The sequence below is a fragment of the Lupinus angustifolius genome, chromosome LG08 (assembly GCF_001865875.1).
Source record: "Lupinus angustifolius cultivar Tanjil chromosome LG08, LupAngTanjil_v1.0, whole genome shotgun sequence".
In the NCBI taxonomy this organism is placed as follows: domain Eukaryota; kingdom Viridiplantae; phylum Streptophyta; class Magnoliopsida; order Fabales; family Fabaceae; genus Lupinus; species Lupinus angustifolius.
The window spans coordinates 15,443,049-15,465,922 of NC_032016.1; the positions used below are offsets into that span (position 1 = coordinate 15,443,049).

Genomic DNA, 22,874 nt, shown 5'->3' on the forward strand with positions numbered 1-22,874 from the left:
GTATGAGTAAGCCTTCCGACATCTCAAGCTTAAGGACCTTAAGTTTTGAAGCAATATTGGACATTCCCATAATGTATTCCCTTATGTTTCCCTTGCCTTGATACCTCATGTAAATCAAGTTCTGTAACAGAGTACTTGTTTCCGCCTTATTGCTCTATGCAAAGCGTTTTTCAATCTCATCAAGGAAAACTTTGACACTGTTTATCTCATCTGAGATAGTGCCCTAAAGACTTCTAGAATGCCATGCTTAATGATCATTAGACTCATGCGATTAGAGTGATCCCACTTCTCATAATCCTTCATCTCTTCAGAGGCACTGGATTCCGAAGGAGAAAGGGGTTGCTCTACCCTTAATGCATAGTCTAGATTCATGCTCCAAGAACAATTTTCATGTTCTCTTTCCAGTCCTTAAAATTTTCTCCATTAAGGACCGGAACTGAATCTAAATTTGCATATATAGAAGCTATTGATGTAGTTGATTCAAACAAAAGACAAAGAATTAAAATATGCTCACAACTTAAAATTATCAATGTGCTTAAATAATGGTATGTCCAAATCAAGATACCTAGTGCACCATTAATATCAAGTCTTTGGACAATGATATCAACTGTAAGTGGTACTCTTGTTGTAATGATCAAACATTTATAATAAGGCATGTCAACTGACGAATCCCTCTTTGGATTGATTCATCAGTCACATGTCTAAAATTTAGAATTATAACATGTTTACCATCACAGGTGTGTATGATCTTCGGCCAAATATTAACTTTCCTTTGGGCCAGCTAATACTCACATGAATAATCATATACACTTACATCTAATATTCCTTATGAGTTATATCCATGAGAGATGTCACTTTGGCGACATTTCACTTTAATTGGCTCACTTAAAATAGCAGACAACCTTAATGGACATCCAAATAACAATTTAAAACCAATGCACAATGATACCAAAGCCACATAACCTTTATCGTACTCTCGCTTGGGCGAGGTACTCTCGCTTGAGAGAGGTACTCTCGCCTGAGCGCAATGGAAGCCAATGCTTTTGTTTAGCTCTCGCTTGGGCGAGTCACTCTCGCTTGGGCGAGACACTCTCGCTTGGGCGAGACACTCTCGCTTGGACGAGACAATCTCGCTTGAGCGAGAGCACTACGACAGAACACGAACAGTGCGATTTCTGCATCGCTGTTCTTCAAAAAATCACCCCAATAATCAACAAAACAGCAGAAATACATTGATTCATATCATATCTATATACATTTACATATGGAATAGCATGAATATCTATCCTAATCGATCCATGGCATAAATGAAAACACTAGAACCCTAAATCAATCCAGATTTTGGGGAAGAGAAGCAAGAACCCTAATTTCACTCATGAATCAAATTGGGGTGGCTCTGATACCACTTGTTGGAGAATTTCTCCATCTTTAATCCTTAGATTGAATGTGGAAGTCCTTATGATCATGGATTCGTTCTGATAACATAATGTTTATGCCCATACATAAACCCATATGGAACGACCATGACCCAGACCGAAGAAACCCCAAATGATTTCATGGTGAAGAAGAAGAACATGCCTTGATTAGCCATTTGGAATCTCGAATGTATGAGGGTGTGATGATCTTCCAGATGTTAGAGCGCCGAATGGTTTTCCTTATGCTTCTATAGAGGGGAGTGAGAAAGCTCTTTTCTTGAGAGTGTGCCTTATGGTGAGAGTGTTTAGCTTATGAGGAGAGTTGCCTTATCCTTGCCTTATGGATGACTTGATAGTGTTTTATCTTTATAGATAACACTATCCTCATCCACCCTTATTCTCCCCAACCCTACACCTTAAAACTTGTTTGCTCTACAAATGGGGACCATAACCCACAAAAGTAACTCCGAAACGGTTACTAGTTAAGTTATTATATAGATGATCAGAAATTCTAACAGTATATAGATGAAATATATAAATGATATAGAATACTCATACATGGTATTATATAATTTTTTTTTATAAAGTTATTACTCAGATTTTGTTTTTTGGTGAAATTTATTATTTAGATTTAGATGAATAGGAAAATGTTAGTGTGAGTAGAAAAAGAAGAGTTAATAGTGTATTGTCTCTATCTGCGATTCCTTCCATGGAGAGCTTATCGGAGCTTGTTGAATTCCCTTTGTTACAAACACCAATCGATTCACATTACAGAGCTTCCACCATTCCTTATAGATTCCCTTCTGATAATCCTCGCAAATCCACTCCCACTGAACTCTCTTGGATTCATCTCTTCCTCAACTCTATCCCTTCCTTCAAGTAATTTATTCAATATCATTTTCATTTCTTTCCATCATAATTCCTTAAAGCCTTCTGTTATTTCCATCTTTATTGTTTATTTTTTATAGGAAGCGTGCAGAGAGTGATACTTCTGTTCCTGATGCTGTAATTAAAGCTGACAAATTTGCTCAAAGGTTATCTCTTTTTTGCCATTTTCTTTTATTATTTGTCGGCCCTCACCTAATTTAAACCTAAATATATTTTTCAACCAATCATACAAGTGACATATCATTTTGTGGAACAGAATATATGCTCTCGGTAAATACGAACCCTTACCTTCGATGAGGCTACTTCCAAAATTTGAACCTGTGACCTTCGGGTTACACGGCAAACAATTTTACTGAATTTTGTCCATAGAGGGATATTTGCTACATCATAGTTACTTTTTTTCTTCAAATTATCACAGTGACATACTTTTGGATAATAATAATAATAATAAGGATAATGTTTCTTATGGATCTTAGGATTGTATACTTTATCTGCCTGATGATATAATTATTTAATAGCTTGTAGTATGGGATTTCCTAATTGCATCTTTTGTTTGTGCATTCCCTATACAAGGTATACTGATATACTTGAAGATCTCAAGAAAGATCCTGAAAGTCATGGTGGACCACCTGATTGTATTGTATGTTCTATGCCATTGCTGAAATCATTTGCTAATTTCTGTCCCAGCACCCAGAAAAAAGAACTAGAACAAAAAAATTCAGCAGATTGATGATGTGTCTGATTTCCTTTTTCTTTTGTTTCTCTTGGGGTGGGATGATTTTCTAGCTTCTATGCAGACTTCGTGAGCTAATACTCAGAGAATTGGGATTCGCAGATATCTTCAAGAAAGTTAAGGTAAGTTTGTATATGAACTTTGAGGTACTTAATACTTGCTTTTACGCCTTAGATAGGCCTTAAACTTAGTGGACTTATATTGGAATTGAGTTGTCATTGATTTTGAGTTTATGCCTCATCTCTTCAATTTTATGTACCAATTATATGTGTATAGTATAAATTTTGCTTCCTTAAACATCCTTATCCCGGCCATTCTACAAACTGGTACCCCATTTTTGGGGTCGGCTAGGATGTTCCTCTACCTGGGATTGACTACCTATACAGACATACTGCACACTAGGATTATGTTTGCTAATGATATGCAGCTATGGTAAAAAGATAAAGAAAAGTGTGTGTCTTTCTGGTTGTAGTGGACCTAGTTGTTGTAGTAATTGAACATCTTGTTTGAAGTATAGGCTAGAATTTTATGGAATTCTTTTCTGGTATAGTTGGCTGAAAAGGTCTAAATTTTGTTAGTCCAAGTTGTAAATTTTTTAACATGTTATACATTTTTATAAGCGAGGGGCCAGGGTGGTTTCATGACGTTATCATTGATCGGTGTAGTTTTATTTTGTCCATGATTTATTACTCCTTTTTGATTGAATGCATTAGGATGAAGAAAATGCCAAAGCCATCTCCCTATTTGAAAATGTCGTCCTTCTTAATGATGCCATTGAAGATGAAGCGAAGCGACTTGAGAATCTAGTTAGAGGAATTTTTGCCGGAAACATATTTGATCTCGGTTCTGCACAGGTAGGATAATTTTCTATACATTATTTTGTTAACTTATGTGCAGATAAATTTAATAAACATGGACCACACTGGATGAAGCCTACTCGTTCTGTTCATTCAAGCATCAAATTTACTTGGTTAAGCTGTGATCTATATCTCTGAATATCCTTTAATGTTACATGTTATAGTACCAACCATTTTATCCTTCAACTTTCCTATTATTTGGTGTAACTAATTTTCCTCAAAATGCAATGTTCCTTAAGTTCTCGAAATTGGTTGTTGGTGGTACTTTTGGTCGTTTGTCACTGGTGTTATATTCTTCTGCTATGTATAACAATTATATCGGGGAGTTGGAGGATTAAGCTTTCTGTAGTTCATGGCTGATCAAAATTGCCACTATTTCTTGAAGCTTGCAGAGGTTTTCTCTAAGGATGGGATGTCCTTTTTGGCTAGTTGTCAAAATATCATCCCTCGACCATGGGTTATTGATGACCTCGACACTTTCAAAACGAAATGGAGCAAGAAGTCTTGGAAGAAGGCAAGTTTTTTATGTATCTAAAGTGATACAATTCATAATGAATTCTGTCTTTAGCATTTTTTCTGAAGTGGTACTGTTGTAATATGTTTCTTTTGTCATGGCAGGTTATCATATTTGTAGATAACTCGGGTGCAGACATCATTTTGGGTATTTTGCCATTTGCAAGAGAGCTACTTCGGCGTGGGACTCAGGTTCACTGGCATTTTATTTTATGATTTTATTTTTATAAAACCATAGGCAAAATGATTAAGATGGACTTAGAGATCAATGTTATGTCAATGAACATGATTTATGATAGAGTATTTTGGCGTCGTTCGATCTGTGTAGCCGACCCCACCTAGTCGGATTAAGACTTGATTATTGTTGTATTTTTATAAAAGAAGAAATTCATTATGATGTAGAGAAAAAAAATGCAAGGAGATGGGAGGATTGGGACTCCTCAAATAAGAGCAAAACACAAAACAACAAAGAAAAAAGAGAAAACCAATGGAACAAAGGCATAAAGCTTAGCAAAACCCCATATAAAAGGCCATGTGCCTACTCGAAATAGAAGCCAAATGTTTAATCCAGTCCTATATCAGGTGTTTGCTGTAGAAACCTTATAAATACTAAACCCCAATGTGTAATGCACCAAATTGTAGCATAGATCGGACATTACAACAATGTTGCCTCTTTCAACACGTGATTATTATGATTATCTTGTTGTAAGTATATATTTGAAACCTAGACAGCTTTTTACATGCTGTTGGGTACCCGCGGGTACGGGTTTTTTTGCCATCCCTACTTACAGCTGCCATCTTCAACGTATTTTATTTGATTCTGCTTTGAATACAGGTTGTATTGGCTGCTAATGACTTACCTTCCATCAATGATGTCACTTACTCTGAGCTAATCGAAATTATATCAAAGGTACTGAAAATAAGTTCTGTAACTTTCTGATATTACCATCTTATTCACTAACTCTATGTTGTATTCCAGTTAAAGGATGAAGAAGGACGTCTTGTAGGTGTCAGTACGTCAAATCTTTTAATTGCTAACTCCGGCAATGATTTACCTGTAAGAAAATGAGCAATGTTTTTTGTTATATTAGGCAAAATTATGATATATATATATATATATATATATACATATATCTGGTTATTAACTTGCAAGGTTCATGGATTGCAGGTTATTGATCTTACAAGAGTGTCACAAGAACTTGCTTACCTTGCAACAGATGCAGATCTTGTCGTCTTGGAAGGGATGGTAAGTTCTTCATCGGATATTGTTGGAAACTTCAACCCTTGTTATGGATGATAAAAGCTTTGTTAGGCTTTGCTACTTGGAGTGAAGTAGGATGATAAAGGATATAGAGTCGTAGCAAGAAGGTTTAGGCTTATATAGTTATTGAGGTTCAAATTAATTATTGTTTTGTACTACTACTACAACTACTACAAAACTGAGCATATATAAGAGCAAGAAAACCAGATAACTGATGAAAAAGACCTTTTATTATTCTGTATACTGAAGTGACTCACATGAGTAAATTACTATTATGAGAAATGAAAACAATTAATATAGATCATTGAATATTATTTGAATGGTCAAGATTAAAAGAAGTGATCATGTGACCAATAACTAACTTTTAATCCTAATCATTCATATATGGATGTCAGGCCCAAAATTATCGATCTCACGGTTTTCATGAGAACTGTTGTCATTTGACTTATATATTTTGGATAACATTGGGCTTTTTTCTTTTGACAGGGTCGTGGAATAGAAACAAACCTATATGCCCAGTTTAAATGTGATTCCCTCAAGATTGGGATGGTAATGCATTTTACTGTTACCATTTGCTTCTTATCATATGAAACTTTGATATCTGTTGATCACACTTGATCCTATTATTTGTTCTTATTTCTTTCTTGCCATCCTTTTTACAGGTGAAACATCCTGAGGTTGCCCAATTTCTCGGAGGGCGCCTCTATGATTGTGTATTCAAATACAATGAAGTTTCAAGCTCATAAGTCTGATTATTTTCTCTAGTGATGCTGCATGTGTGCAATTAGTCTAGTCTTAATCTTTCAACTTGATGCCATTGTATGCCTGAAGCAAGGTACTTTATGGAATGCCAATTTATAAAGTGGGATAAATGTGAAGCATTTTAGTAATAAAAAGTTAATATACATACATTACTTGGCCTCTTGCTCACGGAGAAGTGAAGTGGGTATTACAATATTATTCAGTTTCTTTTTGTTGCAAAATGAATTATATAACTATTATAACTCTAGCTTTGGGTCTCTACTGTGATAAACATATTTGTTAGAAGTACAAAGAAGGCGTTGGTTTAGTGGTGCAATATTCCGCTGGATCCTCGTAAAGATCAAAAGGTCAAATGTTCGATTTCTGGGAGCGACATTTGTTGGGAGAGACAATCACACAATGACGCTATTTTCTTACTCATAGAGTGATGGGATATCCTTGTAGCACTAAAAATATATTTGTGAGAAGTGTTAGACTTTTTCTCCAACTCATGTTAGGATACACTACTTTTTTGTTTCTAATGATGTGAGCTTTATCCTTGATAATTATAGTAACTTTTCCTCCTTGTGAAAATTTTGTTTAGAGCTTGCATCTTTGAACTCTCAAAACAATATTAAATAGACAAATTCATCCCCATTGCTATGAAGATGTGATTAAGACCCTCTATATATTATATTAGTTTCCATTGACCACATGTTACACAAATTTTTATAGCACATATATGTTTTAATAAACAGAAGGAGACGTATTTCATAAGAATTGGATTTTGTATAAGTGGATATGATTAAAGGTAGATTCTGCACTGAACTTGGCCATTTTCTTTTTCTTGGTCTAATTGTTGCCATAATTGGTATAATGCAATTTTTGGTTCACCAACTCAAACTTGTCAACAGATAAAAGGAAATTAGAATAGCAGACTCCAAGTTGGAAAATAAAATAAGGGAATGAGATACTAGAAGGTGTAACTATTTCATTATGTTTAGCTCACAAAAGTTGATTACCAATTCTTCAACCTCAATGAATAACCATTTGATTTTGAATGTATTATATGTATGGTTAGTTAGTGTAAAGATTGATATACAGTCAATATATTATCAATCATTCACTTGTATTATTTTGTTTGAAGTGTTAATAATAATAAAATATGAATGGTGGATGATACAATGACAGTATATAAAACTTATAAATTGTCAGTACATACATTTTTCTCTGGTCAATTTTTAGAATAACACCTCACCTTATTATATATGTAATTAATTAATTAAATCAACTTTTTCTTTTCTTTTATTTATTTTTGCCTCCATTGTGCAACAAAAAAGGTCATTCACAAGCATACTAATTCTTCATATCTTCTACTAAAATGGATATAATTTTTTTCATATAACATAAATGAAACTGATTTTGTGTAAAGAACTTACCCACTAATTTTTAATTTCTAAAGTTTATTCACAAACATCCTGATTCTTGAGATCTACTACTTCTACTCAGAAAGTTTCCCACAAATTAAATTTCAATTTCAGTTTGTAGGATAAAAACATTTGTATTTTAAGGAAGCCAATGTCACTTTTTGATAACAACTATTCCTTATTGGCGAAGACTGTAGTAGTAACTAGTAACTCAAGCCATTGAGTACTGTTGATTCTAGCTTTCACTTGTGTTATGAATTATGATGATGTATTATTATATGAGGAAAAAATTGTATTAAACTTTTATTATATTTTTTTTGTTTTTATGAAAACTTCATTTATTTTCTGTAAACTAAGTTAAATTTGACCCATAAAGTTCTAGTTCTGAACTGTTTTTCCATATCTAGTTATATATATTTTATCAACCTCATATCTTTTATTTATTAGTTAAATGTTACTCAAATGTCTATTATCACTCCGAAGTATATTTTTGTCCGGATAAACATGTTCCTAACTAAAAATAGGTTTTCCATGCTAGCAAATTCATTCATACATATATAGGGATAACATCTAGTAAGAAAGACAATATTATGAAAGTGGGAGAATTAATTTTTGAGGGAAATATTTATATATTGTTGATGTAAAAATGTATAGACACTCCTACATTATTCATATTTATTTAAACTATTTTTTAAAGAGTCGATAATAATTAAATATGAATGGTAGATAATAAATTAATAATGCATTTATCCACATATTTTTCTCCTGATTCTTAAGTCTTAACATTCATATATAGAGTGTAACATGTATACATGGACAATGTAAATAATTATACATAATCAATGCACCATCATTTCAATTACTTTTATTTAAAATTGAATAATAATTAAAAATGAATGGTGGATAATATCATCATTTTAAGAGTAAGTTTGTTAAACTTACTCCTCATCTCAACCATCAATTCTAAGAAAATTCAATAGTTTCAATTAGTGAATAGATTTAAATTATTGAATATTCATATAATTGATCACCAGAGTAAGTTTAATGACTAAGTGGATCCCTACTATATATTAGTATGTACAGACACTTCGTGTCTGCCAGTCAATATTGCATGATACTACGTATTTAATTTTTATATATTTCATTTTTTAGAATTAGAATATATTTGTTGTATACGGTGTACTTTATATTATAATTTTTTTGTTTATGATAATGATTAGTTAAAGTGAGAGATGTGGTTAATGGTGGTTATTAATTAAGATTATATGGTTTTTCAGTAAAAATTAAATAATGTAAAAGAAAAATAGTAAGTAAAAATTACACCATATTTTACCTTTATATATAGATATAGAGAAGATATAGTTATATGCAAGCTGTGGTTCTTGCCCGTTGATAAGTAAGATTATCGTATAATTAAAGACACTAATTATTACACTGCAAAGCCGAATATATTGACAATAGGAAAAGAGAGATGATCAATTGAGTGTCAGAAAAACAATAGTTGATGATAAATACAAGGCCAGTATTTAAAAGGCACGTGTGATATATTCATAAGGTTATGGTTATGATAACATTGTTAATGATGGCTCCATATAACACATTCTACATTGGGTATTTACCTTTTATTGTCACATGTAGGTAAGCAGAATCCGATCCTACCCGTTCACTCAGCATAGCCTGATCGGGTCCGAATAGGGTAGGGTCTAATCGGATATAGGGCTGAGTTCGGGTTCAAAAAATAGATCCAATCAGGCTGGGTAGCGACCAAACATGATCTTGCCTGTCCGGTTCCATGATCACTCGTTCATCATATTCGTATGTGTTTCTACTCAAATATGTATAGAATAATAATACTCTTTTGGTCAAAAGTATCATTTATTCTTTAATTTTTCCATAATATATACATGATTAATATATATATATATATATATATATATATATCATTTTATATATCAAATTAATAATAAATAGAGTAAATTACACTGACACTCTGAGTTTTAGTGAAATTACATAAATCACCCATCTCTTTTTTACACCTACACTAACCCCTAATTTTTATATTTTCATTATACTGACTATTCCAGCATGAAAATTAAGTGTAATTTTTTTTAAACAAAAAATGTGATAAATACAATTAAGTTAAACAAAAGATGATATATTATGGAGACAATTCCAAATAATATATGAGTTGATACATTTTTATTATTTTTGGTTCGTTATGATATAATATAAGAGCGATTTAAACAATATATCTTTAGAATTGTTACTGCATTTTGTAACTAAAAATAATAAAATACATTGTTTTGTATATTATTTGGACTTTTCTCCATAATATATCATGTTTTGTTTAACTTAATTGCATTCATCACATTTTTTATTTAAAAGATTATATTTATTTCTCATGCAGGGATGATTAGTGTAATGAAAGTATAAAAATTAAGGGTTTGTGTAGCTGTAGAAAAGTGATGAGTGGTTTGTGTAATTTCACTAAAACTCAGGGTGTCAGCGTAATTAATTATAATAATCGGGTCTAAGGTTAGATTTAAAGGTTGACTCTATTACTATGTAGGGTCGGGTTAGTTTCAAATCTAAAGTCGAATCCGGGTTAAAAAAAGTGACCTGACCAAATTAAGCAGCCTTAGTAACCCAAAGTTGAAATATGAGTTTCAAATATGTTTTGCGTTTGGAAAATAAATTAGTTAACACATCAATGTATTGATGAACAAAATTAGTTAACTTATGTATTGCGTTATGTAAAGAAAAATTAGTTAACATACGATATTAAAGGTGCACAAAATTCACAAAAAGACAATTTAGCTTTCCAAACATGTATGATGGTGTAAATATTTTTTACACTATCATAATTTATATGTTAAAAAAATTAATAATAGATGATATACCAATAATGTAAAAAAATTTACATTGATGATATATAAATTTTAAAATCTTTTTTATATGGTGATTGTTCACTATTAAATTTAATAATCACATACTCTTAAATATAATTAATTTATATGAGTAGTGAATGATATACTAAATATATATAAATTTTTATATTAACAATAAAAAATTTATACATGACATTTCAAGATTTTTATACACTGTTAATTCATTATTCATCTTTAATCGTTATTAACTTTTCTAAAAAATAGTAATATAAATAAATGATAGATAGTATAGTGATAAATTTTTACACTCACGATATTATACTCATTTTTTAATTATGTCTTAATTAGATTCTACATCTTTTTTGAACTTTTAATTAGAACAGTTATAAAGGTTGAAATATTTTTCATTATTTATCTGCAGCGCCTAATTTATTAAAAATATATTTTTTTCTCATCACTTTGGTTTTAGTATTACTCGTCCCTTGTAACAAAAACACTAAATCCCTCCTTCAACTTAACTGAAGTTTTCAATATGTTTAGACTCGGTAAAATTCTAAAATGACATACATTCAAACCAAATGAGAGAAGTATTTTTATTTCTCACCAAAGTCTCTCATTTCATTCTCTTTCTTCTCTTTTACTGCTCTACTGAAGAAATGCAAAAGGAAGTTAAATAATGTTTTTCAATTTTGATATGTGGAACCAATGTTTATTTCTTTCACTCCAAAGTATAGTTCTGGTCCCTAGTTAATAGTGAGATTTTTTCACTGAGAAATCAATTTGATAACAAAACAAACGCACCCAACCCATGTGCTCAATAATTAGTCTTTGGATTGAGTCTCTTTGAGCTACTACAAGCATTCTTAATCTGGACGAGCTTCTTTATGTTAAACACTCTTCAAAGAAAATTAATAAGGTTCAAAGTGTTTCCTCTCTGAAGGTGTATGAGTTCAATGTACATACAGATATATTTTAGATACAAAGTGTACACCAGATTATCTACCTTCTCTATCCTCTCTAGTTATCACCCCATTTATTAATACTGACTTAAATATTAGAATCTCATTTCAATTATTTATTGTCAATTCTTATCTCGATGTAATATTATTTAAACATTTTAAAATTGATCTTCAACCTAATTTAACCTACCTCAAATATTATTAGACCAACTTTCACTCGATTTATTCCAAAATCACCTAACAAACAATATATAATAAAATTTAGTTGTGTAATATAGGGTCACCATATATATATATATAGAAGGTTAGCATACTATACTCTACTTTGCTAAATATAAATAAGTGATTTTTTTTAATAATTTGAAACGAAAATTGGTATTCATCTGTTTGGAAAAGTTAAGAAACGAGTCATGATAGTAAAGCGTAATTAAAATGGTAAAGGAGGAAGAAATGTAATAAGAAGACGACAAAAGTAAGCAAATAGCTTAATAATTGAAGTTAACTTTAAAGCACAATTATCTGATAATATGAGAACAGCTAACAACTATTAAATTCTCTTCTAACGTTACTCTTGAGGATTCTCCTGATATATATAGATAACTCAAAACACCATACATACTTATATATATATATATAATGCCACTGGTCTCACGTTCTTTCTTCATTTCAGATTATATAAAAAATAGTAAATAACGTGCTCCTTTTTTTATAATTGGAAGATTAAATCGAATTGTTTTAAAATCTTTAACCATATCAAAAAGGACCTCTTATGAAAAACATAATTGTAAGTGCACGAGTTTAAATCCATCCAAACATATTTGGCACTTATCACTATAAAAACATCAAATATAAAGGTCAAATAGTGAAATAATGATAGAATTAAATTAATTTACATACTATTGATCATACCTTTGACTTATTTTACAAATTATAGATTTTTATATACAGTATGATATTTGATGCATAATTTGTAATTGTTAATTTCAGTTACTTACTTAATTATAAATATATTTCAACCTTCAAGTTGTTAATAATATTTAATTATATATTCAGAACTTATAGACAAATAATTAATAATTATTTGAAATAACTAAATTCCGTGTCTAAAGTGAAGAAGTAGTGATATAAATATACTGCATGACAAAATAGAAAGACATAGAAGGTTTGGACTTAAGTTCAACCATGCTAACCAAATGACATTATATTTATAAATATAAACATACAGGAGCAAGTCAAACATATATTTTCTCATATCTAAGGTGGTAAAAAATACTCATTTTTAACACCTTAACAACATTTTTAATCTCCTATAGTTCTTTCTCAAGGAGGATTAACCCTCAACAAGATTTGCTCTAAAATAAATTCACCTTTAGTATGATTTCAATATTAAGAAAAAATGTATACGCTAAAAGGCGTACGATTTTTTTACAATGTCATTATATCGTTCGTCATTTATTTTTAATCATCATTGACTTTTAAATAAAAATTATGTAAATAAACTATAGATAATATATTGATTATATATAAATTTTTATAATGTCAGTGCATAAATTTTCCACTCTTCAATGTTTTTTTGTTGAAGTTTTACCTCCTTAAAATTGTTTTTTTTCTTTTTCCTGATAATTCCTGAAAAGGAAAGAAATAAAATAAAATAAAAAGTTAAAAAGACATTCCCTTTTTGTTGAGAAATACAAATTTGGTTGACCCACTTCACTTCACTTCCCCTCTCTTCTCTTCCACTCTTCATATTTCCTATTCAGTGAGGACTGTGTGAGTGCTTCCTCTCTATATATATTCACTCACTCAAACACTATCTTCTTCTTCTTCTTCACCTACACAATTCATCAAACACCTTACACTCTTTTTCTAACACTCTTTTTCTTATTCACTTCCTCAGTGTCTGTGACCCTTTATGGCTAAATGACCCAAAACGAATCCCACTGCCACAATGGTGACACCACTCTCACCACAACCCCACAACAACAACAACAACAACAACCTATTTTGACCCTTCATCTCAAAGACCCAAAAAACCCAATTTTGGGCACAAATTCAGACACCCTTTTGGCCATAACAACAATGGCTTCAACTAACTCCACCTCAACAGAACCTATTCCTTCTTCTTCCTCCGATGACATAGCCCTTAAAACCGTTAACAAACGCTACGAGGGTCTTGTCACAGTTCGAACCAAAGCGATCAAAGGCAAAGGTGCTTGGTACTGGGCACATTTAGAACCGGTTTTGGTTCGAAACCCTGAAACCGGTTTACCCAAATCGGTTAAACTCAAGTGCACGCTGTGTGACTCTGTTTTCTCTGCTTCAAACCCTTCTAGAACCGCTTCTGAGCACTTAAAACGTGGAACTTGTTCCAATTTCAGCACCGGTTTGAGACCAGCCGGTTCAGTTCCTTCCCCTCTTCCTATTTCAATGGTCACTAGTTCGAACCGGAAGCGGGGTTCACTGGGTTCTAACACTGTCACTGCCACTTCACCAACAGCTACATCAACAATAACCCCTTATCATCAAAATCACACCTTGGCAATGGTTGAGTCTTCAAGGTTTTGTGTTGGTGGTAGTGATATTGGGTATGCTCAGGTGCATAATAACTCTGTGCACCAGCACCAGAATCAGCATAATTTGGTGCTGTCTGGTGGGAAAGATGATTTGTGTGCCTTGGCTATGTTTGAGGACAGTGTGAAGAAGCTCAAGAGTCCGAAAACTTCACCTGGTCCTTGTTTGAACAATGACCAGGTTAACTCTGCTTTGGAGTTATTGTCTGATTGGTTCTATGAGTCATGTGGGTCAGTGTCTTTGTCTATTCTTGAGCACAGAAAGTTTCAAGCTTTTCTTAGACAGGTTGGTTTGTCAACGCCGAATTTGAGGCGCGAGATATCTGGTCCTAGACTTGATGCTAGGTTCAGTGAAGTTAAGGCCAAGTCTGAAGCGAAAATAGGAGATGCGATGTTTTTTCAGGTGGCGAGTGATGGTTGGAAGAACAAGAATTGGTATAGCTTGTGTTGTGGTGGTGAGAATTTGGTTAAGTTTATGGTGAATCTTCCTAATGGGACTAGTGTGTTCCATAAGGCTGTATTCCCTGGGGGAGTGGTGTCATCTAAGTATGCTGAGGAGATTTTGTGGGCAACAGTGACCGGTGTTAGTGGCAGTGTTGTTCAAAGATGTGTAGGGATCGTCGCAGACAAGTTTAAAGCGAAGGCGTTGAGGAACTTGGAGATTCAAAACCATTGGATGGTAAATACTTCTTGTCAGCTTCAAGGGTTTATTAGTTTAATTAAGGATTTTAACAATGAGCTACCACTTTTCATGGTTGTCACTGAGAATTGCCTTAAGGTTGCGAATTTTATAACTACCGAGTCTCAGGTGAGGAATAGTTTTCTCAAGTACAGGATGCAGGAGCTGGAGTATGCCGGGTTGCTTAGAGTTCCTTCACCAAAATGTGATGTTTTGAAGGACTTTGCATCTGTGTTTCCAATGTTGGAGGACATTTTGAGCTGCGCTAGAGTAATCCAAATGGTGACGTTGGAGGACACATTTAAGGTAACATTCATGGAGGATCCACTGGCAAGAGAAGTAGCTGCAATGGTTCAGAATGGGGTTTTTTGGAATGAACTAGAAGCAGTTTATTCACTCGTGAAGCTTATCAAAGGAATGGTTCAGGACATTGAGGCTGAGAGGCCATTGATCGGTCGATGCTTGCCTCTTTGGGAGGAGCTGAGAAGCAAAGTGAAGGAGTGGTGTGGCAAGTACAATGTTATGGAGGGACCAGTGGAAAAGGTAATTGAGAAAAGGTTCAGAAAAAATTATCACCCTGCATGGTCAGCAGCATTTATACTTGATCCACTTTACTTGATTAAAGACACAAGTGGAAAGTACCTTCCTCCATTCAAATGCTTGACGCGTGAACAGGAGAAAGATGTCGATCAGTTATTGACAAGGCTAGCTTCGAGCGACGAAGCTCATATTGTGTTGATGGAGTTAATGAAGTGGAGATCAGACGGGCTCGACCCTCTTTATGCACAAGCTGTTCAGATGAAACAAAGGGACCCCGTGACCGGTAAGATGAAAGTTGCAAATCCACTTAGCAGCAGACTTGTTTGGGAAACATGCTTAAGCGAGTTTAAATCCTTAGGGAAAATTGCAGTGAGGCTTATTTTTCTGCATGCCACTTCGTGTGGATTTAAGAGTAATTGGTCTTTCATGACGAAAATTTCGGCAAATAAACACTCAAGAGTTGCATTGGAAAGAGCTCAGAAAATGATATATATTGCAGCTCATGCCAAGCTTGAAAGGAGAGACTTCTCTAATGATGAAGCAAAGGATGCAGAATTATTCGACATGTCTGGTAGTGAGGATGGCATGCTAGCTGAGGTCTATGGTGATGCATCATTATTTTAATGTGCTTCCTTTTTTCAACTCCTGTATAATTCTGTAATTGTAGGATTTATCAGATTCTTTTCAAAAACTCTTCTATTTATTCTATCACTTTCAGTGGAAAAAATTTCAGTGACTTGGGATTGAAACAAGGGATATTAGAAGGGACCAAAAAAGCATGCCAGTGACTGTGTTATATGTTCAGCTTTGATTCTATTGAATCATCAACTTTGTATTTAAGTGGATTAATTTTGTTATGAGAATGGTTTTGATCCTAATTGTAATATTAATCTATAACTTAAAATGGTGCATTTCATTAGCACTTGTGGAATGAATAGTAAAATTGACCATAAGAAGCAGCCATGTTTTACTAACTTCCTCCTGTGTGACAAATTCAATTCCTATTTGTGATAATTGTTTCAGACAAGAATATAAATCCTATTTACTTGTGTTTCACTTTGTGTGTATCCTTGGTTCTAAATTGCATTTTGTAGTTTTGATGATTCAAGTCATTTAACTGCAATTATGGCCATGTTAACTGTCTTTCTCCCCTTTTCTTTGATAAAGTTGCATATATCTATCAGCTAAAGTCTTAGTATGAGTCTAGTATATTGACAACCCTTAATGGTTAAATGGTAAATATATTGTAAGTTATGATATATATCTCAGCCCTACATCAAATTAGAAGAGGTCATATGTAAGATTTAATTGGTTAAGTTGTCCGATTATAATGTCAAATATAATTAATGAGAATATATTTATGGAATGTACACAAAAAAATGTAAATGCATAACTATATATAAGATGAGAGATTTGTTTACACTCATTTTAAGTTAGATTAGTTACACTTAATCTCAACTATCCATTTTCTTATATCTAGACCAAAAGAAATTAAAAACATTGATTAGACCAGAATTTTCATGATACAAAAAGAAATTTATATATATTAAAAAAAATTAAAAAAGCGAGATTTAAAATGGATTAGACAGGAATTTTCATGATACAAAATTGTGCAATCATCCAATTAATAGTGCCAATGAGGGTTGCCTTTTGTAAATGTCTATGTAAAGGCATATAGGGATTGATTAGTCATTATTTTTTAATATGTGTGGTTCTCTCTTTTTTATTTATTTATCTATTGACACTTACATGATGTTGATATTAGAGCACTCATGTAATATTATATTTAAAAATTTAAAACAAACTGAATTTTATGGTCAGTGGGAAAGTTATTAAAAAAGCATGAAAAGTTATGACTGTAGCAATTTTTCTTTTCAAAGATAACCAAGTTAATTTGACAAAATGGGGGGCATTATCAAAATTTATTGACAGTGGCTTGTAACATATAACAAAAATGTTTCAATAATTAAATTTTTTTTCTAAATTAAATATTTTAAAAAAAGTAATCTCTCTCACATTGCTCATACTGAAGAGTCCAGTACCGGAGAGGAATCTATTTCCGCAGTAATGGGGAAAAGGATGCTACAATAGTCCAAAGCAAACTTTGATTATACATCTCAATTGATAGTTTATGTCTTGGTAAGCCATAACATGATACATTCCCTAGATTCTACTAGTCACGCTAATTTGTGTGACTGAAAAGAAAAACAAGAAATATCTTACTGTTAGAGTTCTAAACTGAGTTGACCTATCAACAAAATCTCTCATTGCATTTACAAACTGCTTCATGCAGAAGTTTCAATTTCTCATAGGGTCTTTGACATAAATAGAGTCCCTTCCATGTTTTCTAATATTTTCATGTTCACTAAGAATATCTCTTAATCAATAGCATATACTATGAATAGTTATTAAAAAATGGGAACCATATATATCAAGAAATTTTGATTGGAATACTAGGATATTGTTTGTTCCTCTTGTCACAAGAATGACACAGAATTAGGTGGCTCAAAAATTTGAATGTTACTATATGCTATAGAGTAGGAATTGCATGAATACTAAACTTGGTTTTGACGTGTGTCAACCTAGGAAGAAGATAAGAATCTTTGTAACCAAAGAAGAACTTGTAATAGACAATAATCTGCCATATATCTCCTAGTGTAATTGTTTCTACAAAATGATTAGGCCCACAATGGGAGAGTGTGTGTATTCATGTCACATTACTTTAGTTGCCATGATCAAACAAAGAGTGAAGTATGTATGGCCTTCCTTCACATCAAACCACAACACTATCTCTCTCTCTTTAAATCACTGTTTATTATTGTTTTAGCTTAGTTAATGTCCACAACTTCAGGTAACTTTTATTTCAAACATTCTAATTTTAGTGGTAATATATTTGTTAAGAATCTAATATTTATATATTGTTAGTATAAAGTTTGTTACATGATTACTATATTATTCACCATTCATTTGTAGAGTGAATAATAGTTAACATATAAATGATAGATAATATAATGAGAGTATGTAAATACTTATAGTGTCTATGCTTACTTATTAAATTCATTTGTTAATTGGGCCTTGTGTACAATGTTTACCCCAATGTTGAAATTTGGAAGTTTGCAGAATTAACAGTTTAGCTTTACATAGATTGCTAAAAATGCTTAGGGGAAAGTTGAAGCAAGGATTTTAGCCTCAAAAAATTATTTCTTTTGAAAAAGGGAATGCAAGGGGACATGTCTGCATGTGGAGGTACAAGATATGGTTTAGACTTTACAGAGTATATGCAATTTGCACCTAAATTTCAGGGCATTATTGAAGCATGAACAGAAGGTTGGTAGTTAAAGTGTTTTTGTGGTGAATGGTGATGAAATCTCATTTTTTTGTTAGACATTTTTGCACACATTATAGATTTTTTTAAGCTGTCACAACCTTTTTTATATACAACATTTTTTATTTTAAAGGTAATAGAAATAGTACAATTGTTAGAGTTTGAACCAGATCACTTAGTTTAATGTTACATGGCTTTATGAACTGAGGTGAGAATTTTATACAAGTTTGACATTCAAATTTAGATATACAAATAACATTGTTGAGAGCTAATACTATCAACCTAACAAAAGGAGAGGACACTTCATATACGAAGGATCCCATGTCCCATAAAATTCATATCTTCATGTCCCAGACTAATTACATTTTACCGAATAATATATAAAAAATTATTTTATGATTTTTTCTTAATTAATTGATTCTTGATTAAATTGGGACATAATGAAACTAAAAAAATGAAACATATGATGTACTTTCCATCTTCACACTATTTGTCATAATTATAACAACCTCTGCCTCCTCTAATAAATATCATATGTTCTTAATATATCATTTTTATAAAATAAAATTAAAATGATATGTCACTTTTTATTTGTTAGCAAAGTAAGATTTCCCATATACATAAAGACATACAAAATATGGAATATAGGCCATGAGTGCATATATAATATAGGACAGGTCACAGGTGCCATGCAACAATTAAAGCCATTTTCCATGAAACATAGAAATTGGCTGTTAATTATAGGGACAATACAGAAGTGTAGACAATATATATCCTCATGGAAGAGTTATTTGGGTCTGAAGTATAGACAATACACAAGTTTACTTTTACCATGGGAATGAAATTCAACTTTTATTTAGAAAAACAGGGTAATAAAGATCAAGTTCCTAATCAATTTGAGGGAAGAAAATAAGAAGAGAGAAATATGTGAGAAAGAGAGTGAAAAGAAAGAGAAGAGAAAGAGGTGGGAAATAGTGTAAAATTTGATGTTGTTTGGTTGTATAGAAAAAGAAGATAAAAAATTATTAAACTTTCGAAATGAAGATCACCTGTTCCACTTTTGGTGTCTCATGAAAAATATTTTGGAACAATTGATCTTTGTCCAAACTACTCCACTCTTCCTTCCCCATTTTCTCTTGTGAGAAGAAGAAAATTTGGTGGACTCCACCTAATTTTTATTCTCTCTTCTCAAACTCTCTGCCCAACCAAATAAGATAAAGAGAACCATTCTCTCCAATTTCTCTTCTCTCATTCTCTTTCTCCTCCATTTCCTCTCTACCAAAGGAAAGAGACTCTCATACTATGTACTAACTATTAACGAATTTTTCTATACGGTTAAACTATTACGCAAATGCACATGAATGACTTTATTATATCTCTAACACATTGATGATATTTTTGGCTGTCTCATTATGGAGCCTTTCTTACATATTATGAAAATATTGCACTCAACCATTGAAATAATTTAATGTTTTTATATGTAATAAACTGTTAACTAAATGAAATCTGAGTATATAATTCTTGTAGCATATTGGTAATTCTGCTTTTTATTGGTTTAAGAGTTTAACTATCTCTACCCACCTCATGGCTAAAAATAGTGAAAGTTTATGAACCACCTTAATGTATGGCAAAAAGTCAAATAAATTATGTGAATGAAAAAACTGTGGGCTAACAATCCTCAATAGTAGAGTATAGGATGCTGAATTGCTTATTTCATTAAGTGATTTTTCTTTCTACTCATTTTGGTGTAGTGGATCGTGTCGGCAATGTCATGCAATTCTGACTGCTGACCAAACTAAAAGGAAAAGTCTTTTTTTTTTCAACTTTTTTCTTTTAAATTAATTTATTTTTCCTTTGCTTGTATATATAGTATACCAGCAAATAGTGTTCTATTTTTTTGGTTTATTATTATGGTTGCTAACTCATTCGGCTTTTAAGTGTGACTCCATTTTTTACATATTTCTATGAAGTAATTGGTTCGTCCATATTATCGATAGAATCCTTTTCGTAAAATCTCGTTTGCTTAATAAATAAGTTTCTACTAGAACACGAAAGGACAAAAAAAGAAATGTGATATAATATTCAAGACGGGTAATAAAAAAAGTTATCATATTTGGCTCGATATATGATCTGAAGGGATAGAAAAGAATACATCAATCATAATGATCTCATATATCTATGATCCTCATATTTCACTAATTACAGTCTCGTATGTTGAACTCTCATTTTTCTATGAATAGTATGATTCCATTTTTTTCCATTCCAGTCTGGTTATTGTAAAGGAGAGGGAGGATGTGATTATTGGCATAGAACAAGACTATCTTTTTACAAGAATCTTCAGACTTTTAATGTTCCCCCATGATTAATCTTTCTTTTTTAGTGTCTCTTTCCTTTTTCTTTCCCACTAAACAGAGCTCTACTTGTTTCACAATTCAAGATACATAAATGTGGTAGATAATTTCAGTGTTATGGTAAAGTAATTTTACTCTCAAACATTATTTTTCTCATGATTTTATCAATTTTTTACTGCTTACTTCAATAAATTCTATTATCATTTATGTTGGATTTGGTGTTCTAATTTGACGTTTAGTTTCGTGATCCCAATTGCATGAATTGAATGAAAACACTAATTGAATGAAAAGTAATATTTTTTTGATATAAATAAAAATATTTTCTTATTCTGAATAAGATATTAATCATTTTCGGAATGCACAAGATTCACTCTTTTAATAAGAGTCATGTACGAGGCACTATTCATTAAAGAAGTGAACATATACAAACTTACTTACAAGTTACAACCTTACTTTTGATTTACATACACAATATGGTGAGTAGGCAACAGTACAAGTGTGCTATATACGCCTATACCTACAATAGATTTAGAGAAATAATGTTCTATTATATTTGGCTAGGTGATTTAACGTTTTTATTTTGTATCATACTTTTAACCCTACTAATTAAAGTGTACACCTTAATCTTAGAAAGAGTTAAACTTTTAACCTTAGGTAGTATTTTGGTAAATTTGAATTGTGTGATGATGACAATGATTACACATTAATCAATCTTTCACCCATAAAAAATGTGGACCGTGGGACAATGATTATATATTAATGAAATCATCTTCCATCAGTATAATGACCGTGGGATTTGAGATATATGGTTCTACATGCATATATCAACTAGCCCTACTTATCCCACAAAGGATCCTCTCTAATGTGTTTGGTATAGTACCAGAAACGTTAGATGTAGCACTAACTTAAATTACTTTTTTGTAAGCCAAAAACTAGAGGTAAATATGTTGATTCATTTTGTGCCTCACTCACTCTATCTTTTTTATGGGTCAAGAAAACAAAACTTAGTAAATATATATTAACTCAATATTTTCTTATAGAGAAATAAACTAGTAAAAGAGACATTTCAACTCAATATATTATGAATCTAGATATTTTCCAATATTGGAGGTCTAATATTAGATGGAGAGAACGACATGTGTCGTTGGAAAAAAAACTAATGGTTCAAATTTTACATTATTAAATAAAATAATTTTAGGCGAAATTCTTGTTATACAAGTGTTGATAGAAGAAGAAAACAAGAAAAGGGAGGCTAAACTATGCTGCCTTTTTTCACGAGTATCTACCCATTTAATAGGTGAGAAAATAATGTTTTTAGGAAATGACTGAAAACTAAGCAAAAACCTTTTCTAATAATATAGTATTTTGTCTATTTACATAAATGATCAAACGTTGTTGGAATAGCATGTTCAAGTAATTCAAATTCATCCATTTGAATTAAAACACATATCCACAAATCTTTGTGGCCTTGATCCACAAGAGAACATTTTTTTCAGAAATAGATGTACTCCTAATTTTATTTTAAAGTTACATTGTTTATATAAAGAGAATTAAATATATTTACGTATCAAGAGATAAGTTATCTTCTATAGCTACTAAAAATCGTGAAGTTTGTTATATTTTTTTAGTTTATGGGAAATTTTTTGTAAAAAATAATTAAATATAATATATATCATGATTTTAGGAGTTAAAGTAAAAAACTTATCTGAATGAGATATTTTATTAAT

At 31.8% G+C, this 22,874-nt stretch overlaps 2 protein-coding genes across 2 annotated transcripts; both read left to right on the forward strand.

The window, feature by feature from the left end:
• On the forward strand, positions 2,079-6,635 carry LOC109354893 (uncharacterized protein At2g17340-like). The gene is made up of 12 exons (XM_019597693.1): positions 2,079-2,294; positions 2,384-2,449; positions 2,877-2,943; positions 3,090-3,158; positions 3,750-3,890; positions 4,279-4,407; positions 4,512-4,598; positions 5,242-5,316; positions 5,386-5,463; positions 5,575-5,652; positions 6,154-6,216; positions 6,330-6,635. The coding sequence occupies exons 1-12, from the start codon at positions 2,125-2,127 to the stop codon at positions 6,411-6,413; spliced, it is 1,107 nt and encodes a 368-aa protein (XP_019453238.1). The 5' UTR covers positions 2,079-2,124; the 3' UTR covers positions 6,414-6,635.
• On the forward strand, positions 13,383-16,264 carry LOC109354892. The gene has a single exon (XM_019597692.1). The coding sequence runs from the start codon at positions 13,603-13,605 to the stop codon at positions 16,093-16,095; it is 2,493 nt and encodes an 830-aa protein (XP_019453237.1). The 5' UTR covers positions 13,383-13,602; the 3' UTR covers positions 16,096-16,264.

Coding starts and splice junctions, on each gene's coding strand:
- LOC109354893 (XM_019597693.1), top strand. CDS start 2,125: ATGGAGAGCTTATCGGAGCTTGTTGAATTCCCTTTGTTACAAACACCA. Junction 2,295..2,383: donor AACTCTATCCCTTCCTTCAA/GTAATTTATTCA, acceptor TATTTTTTATAG/GAAGCGTGCAGAGAGTGATA. Junction 5,317..5,385: donor TAATCGAAATTATATCAAAG/GTACTGAAAATA, acceptor GTTGTATTCCAG/TTAAAGGATGAAGAAGGACG.
- LOC109354892 (XM_019597692.1), top strand. CDS start 13,603: ATGACCCAAAACGAATCCCACTGCCACAATGGTGACACCACTCTCACC.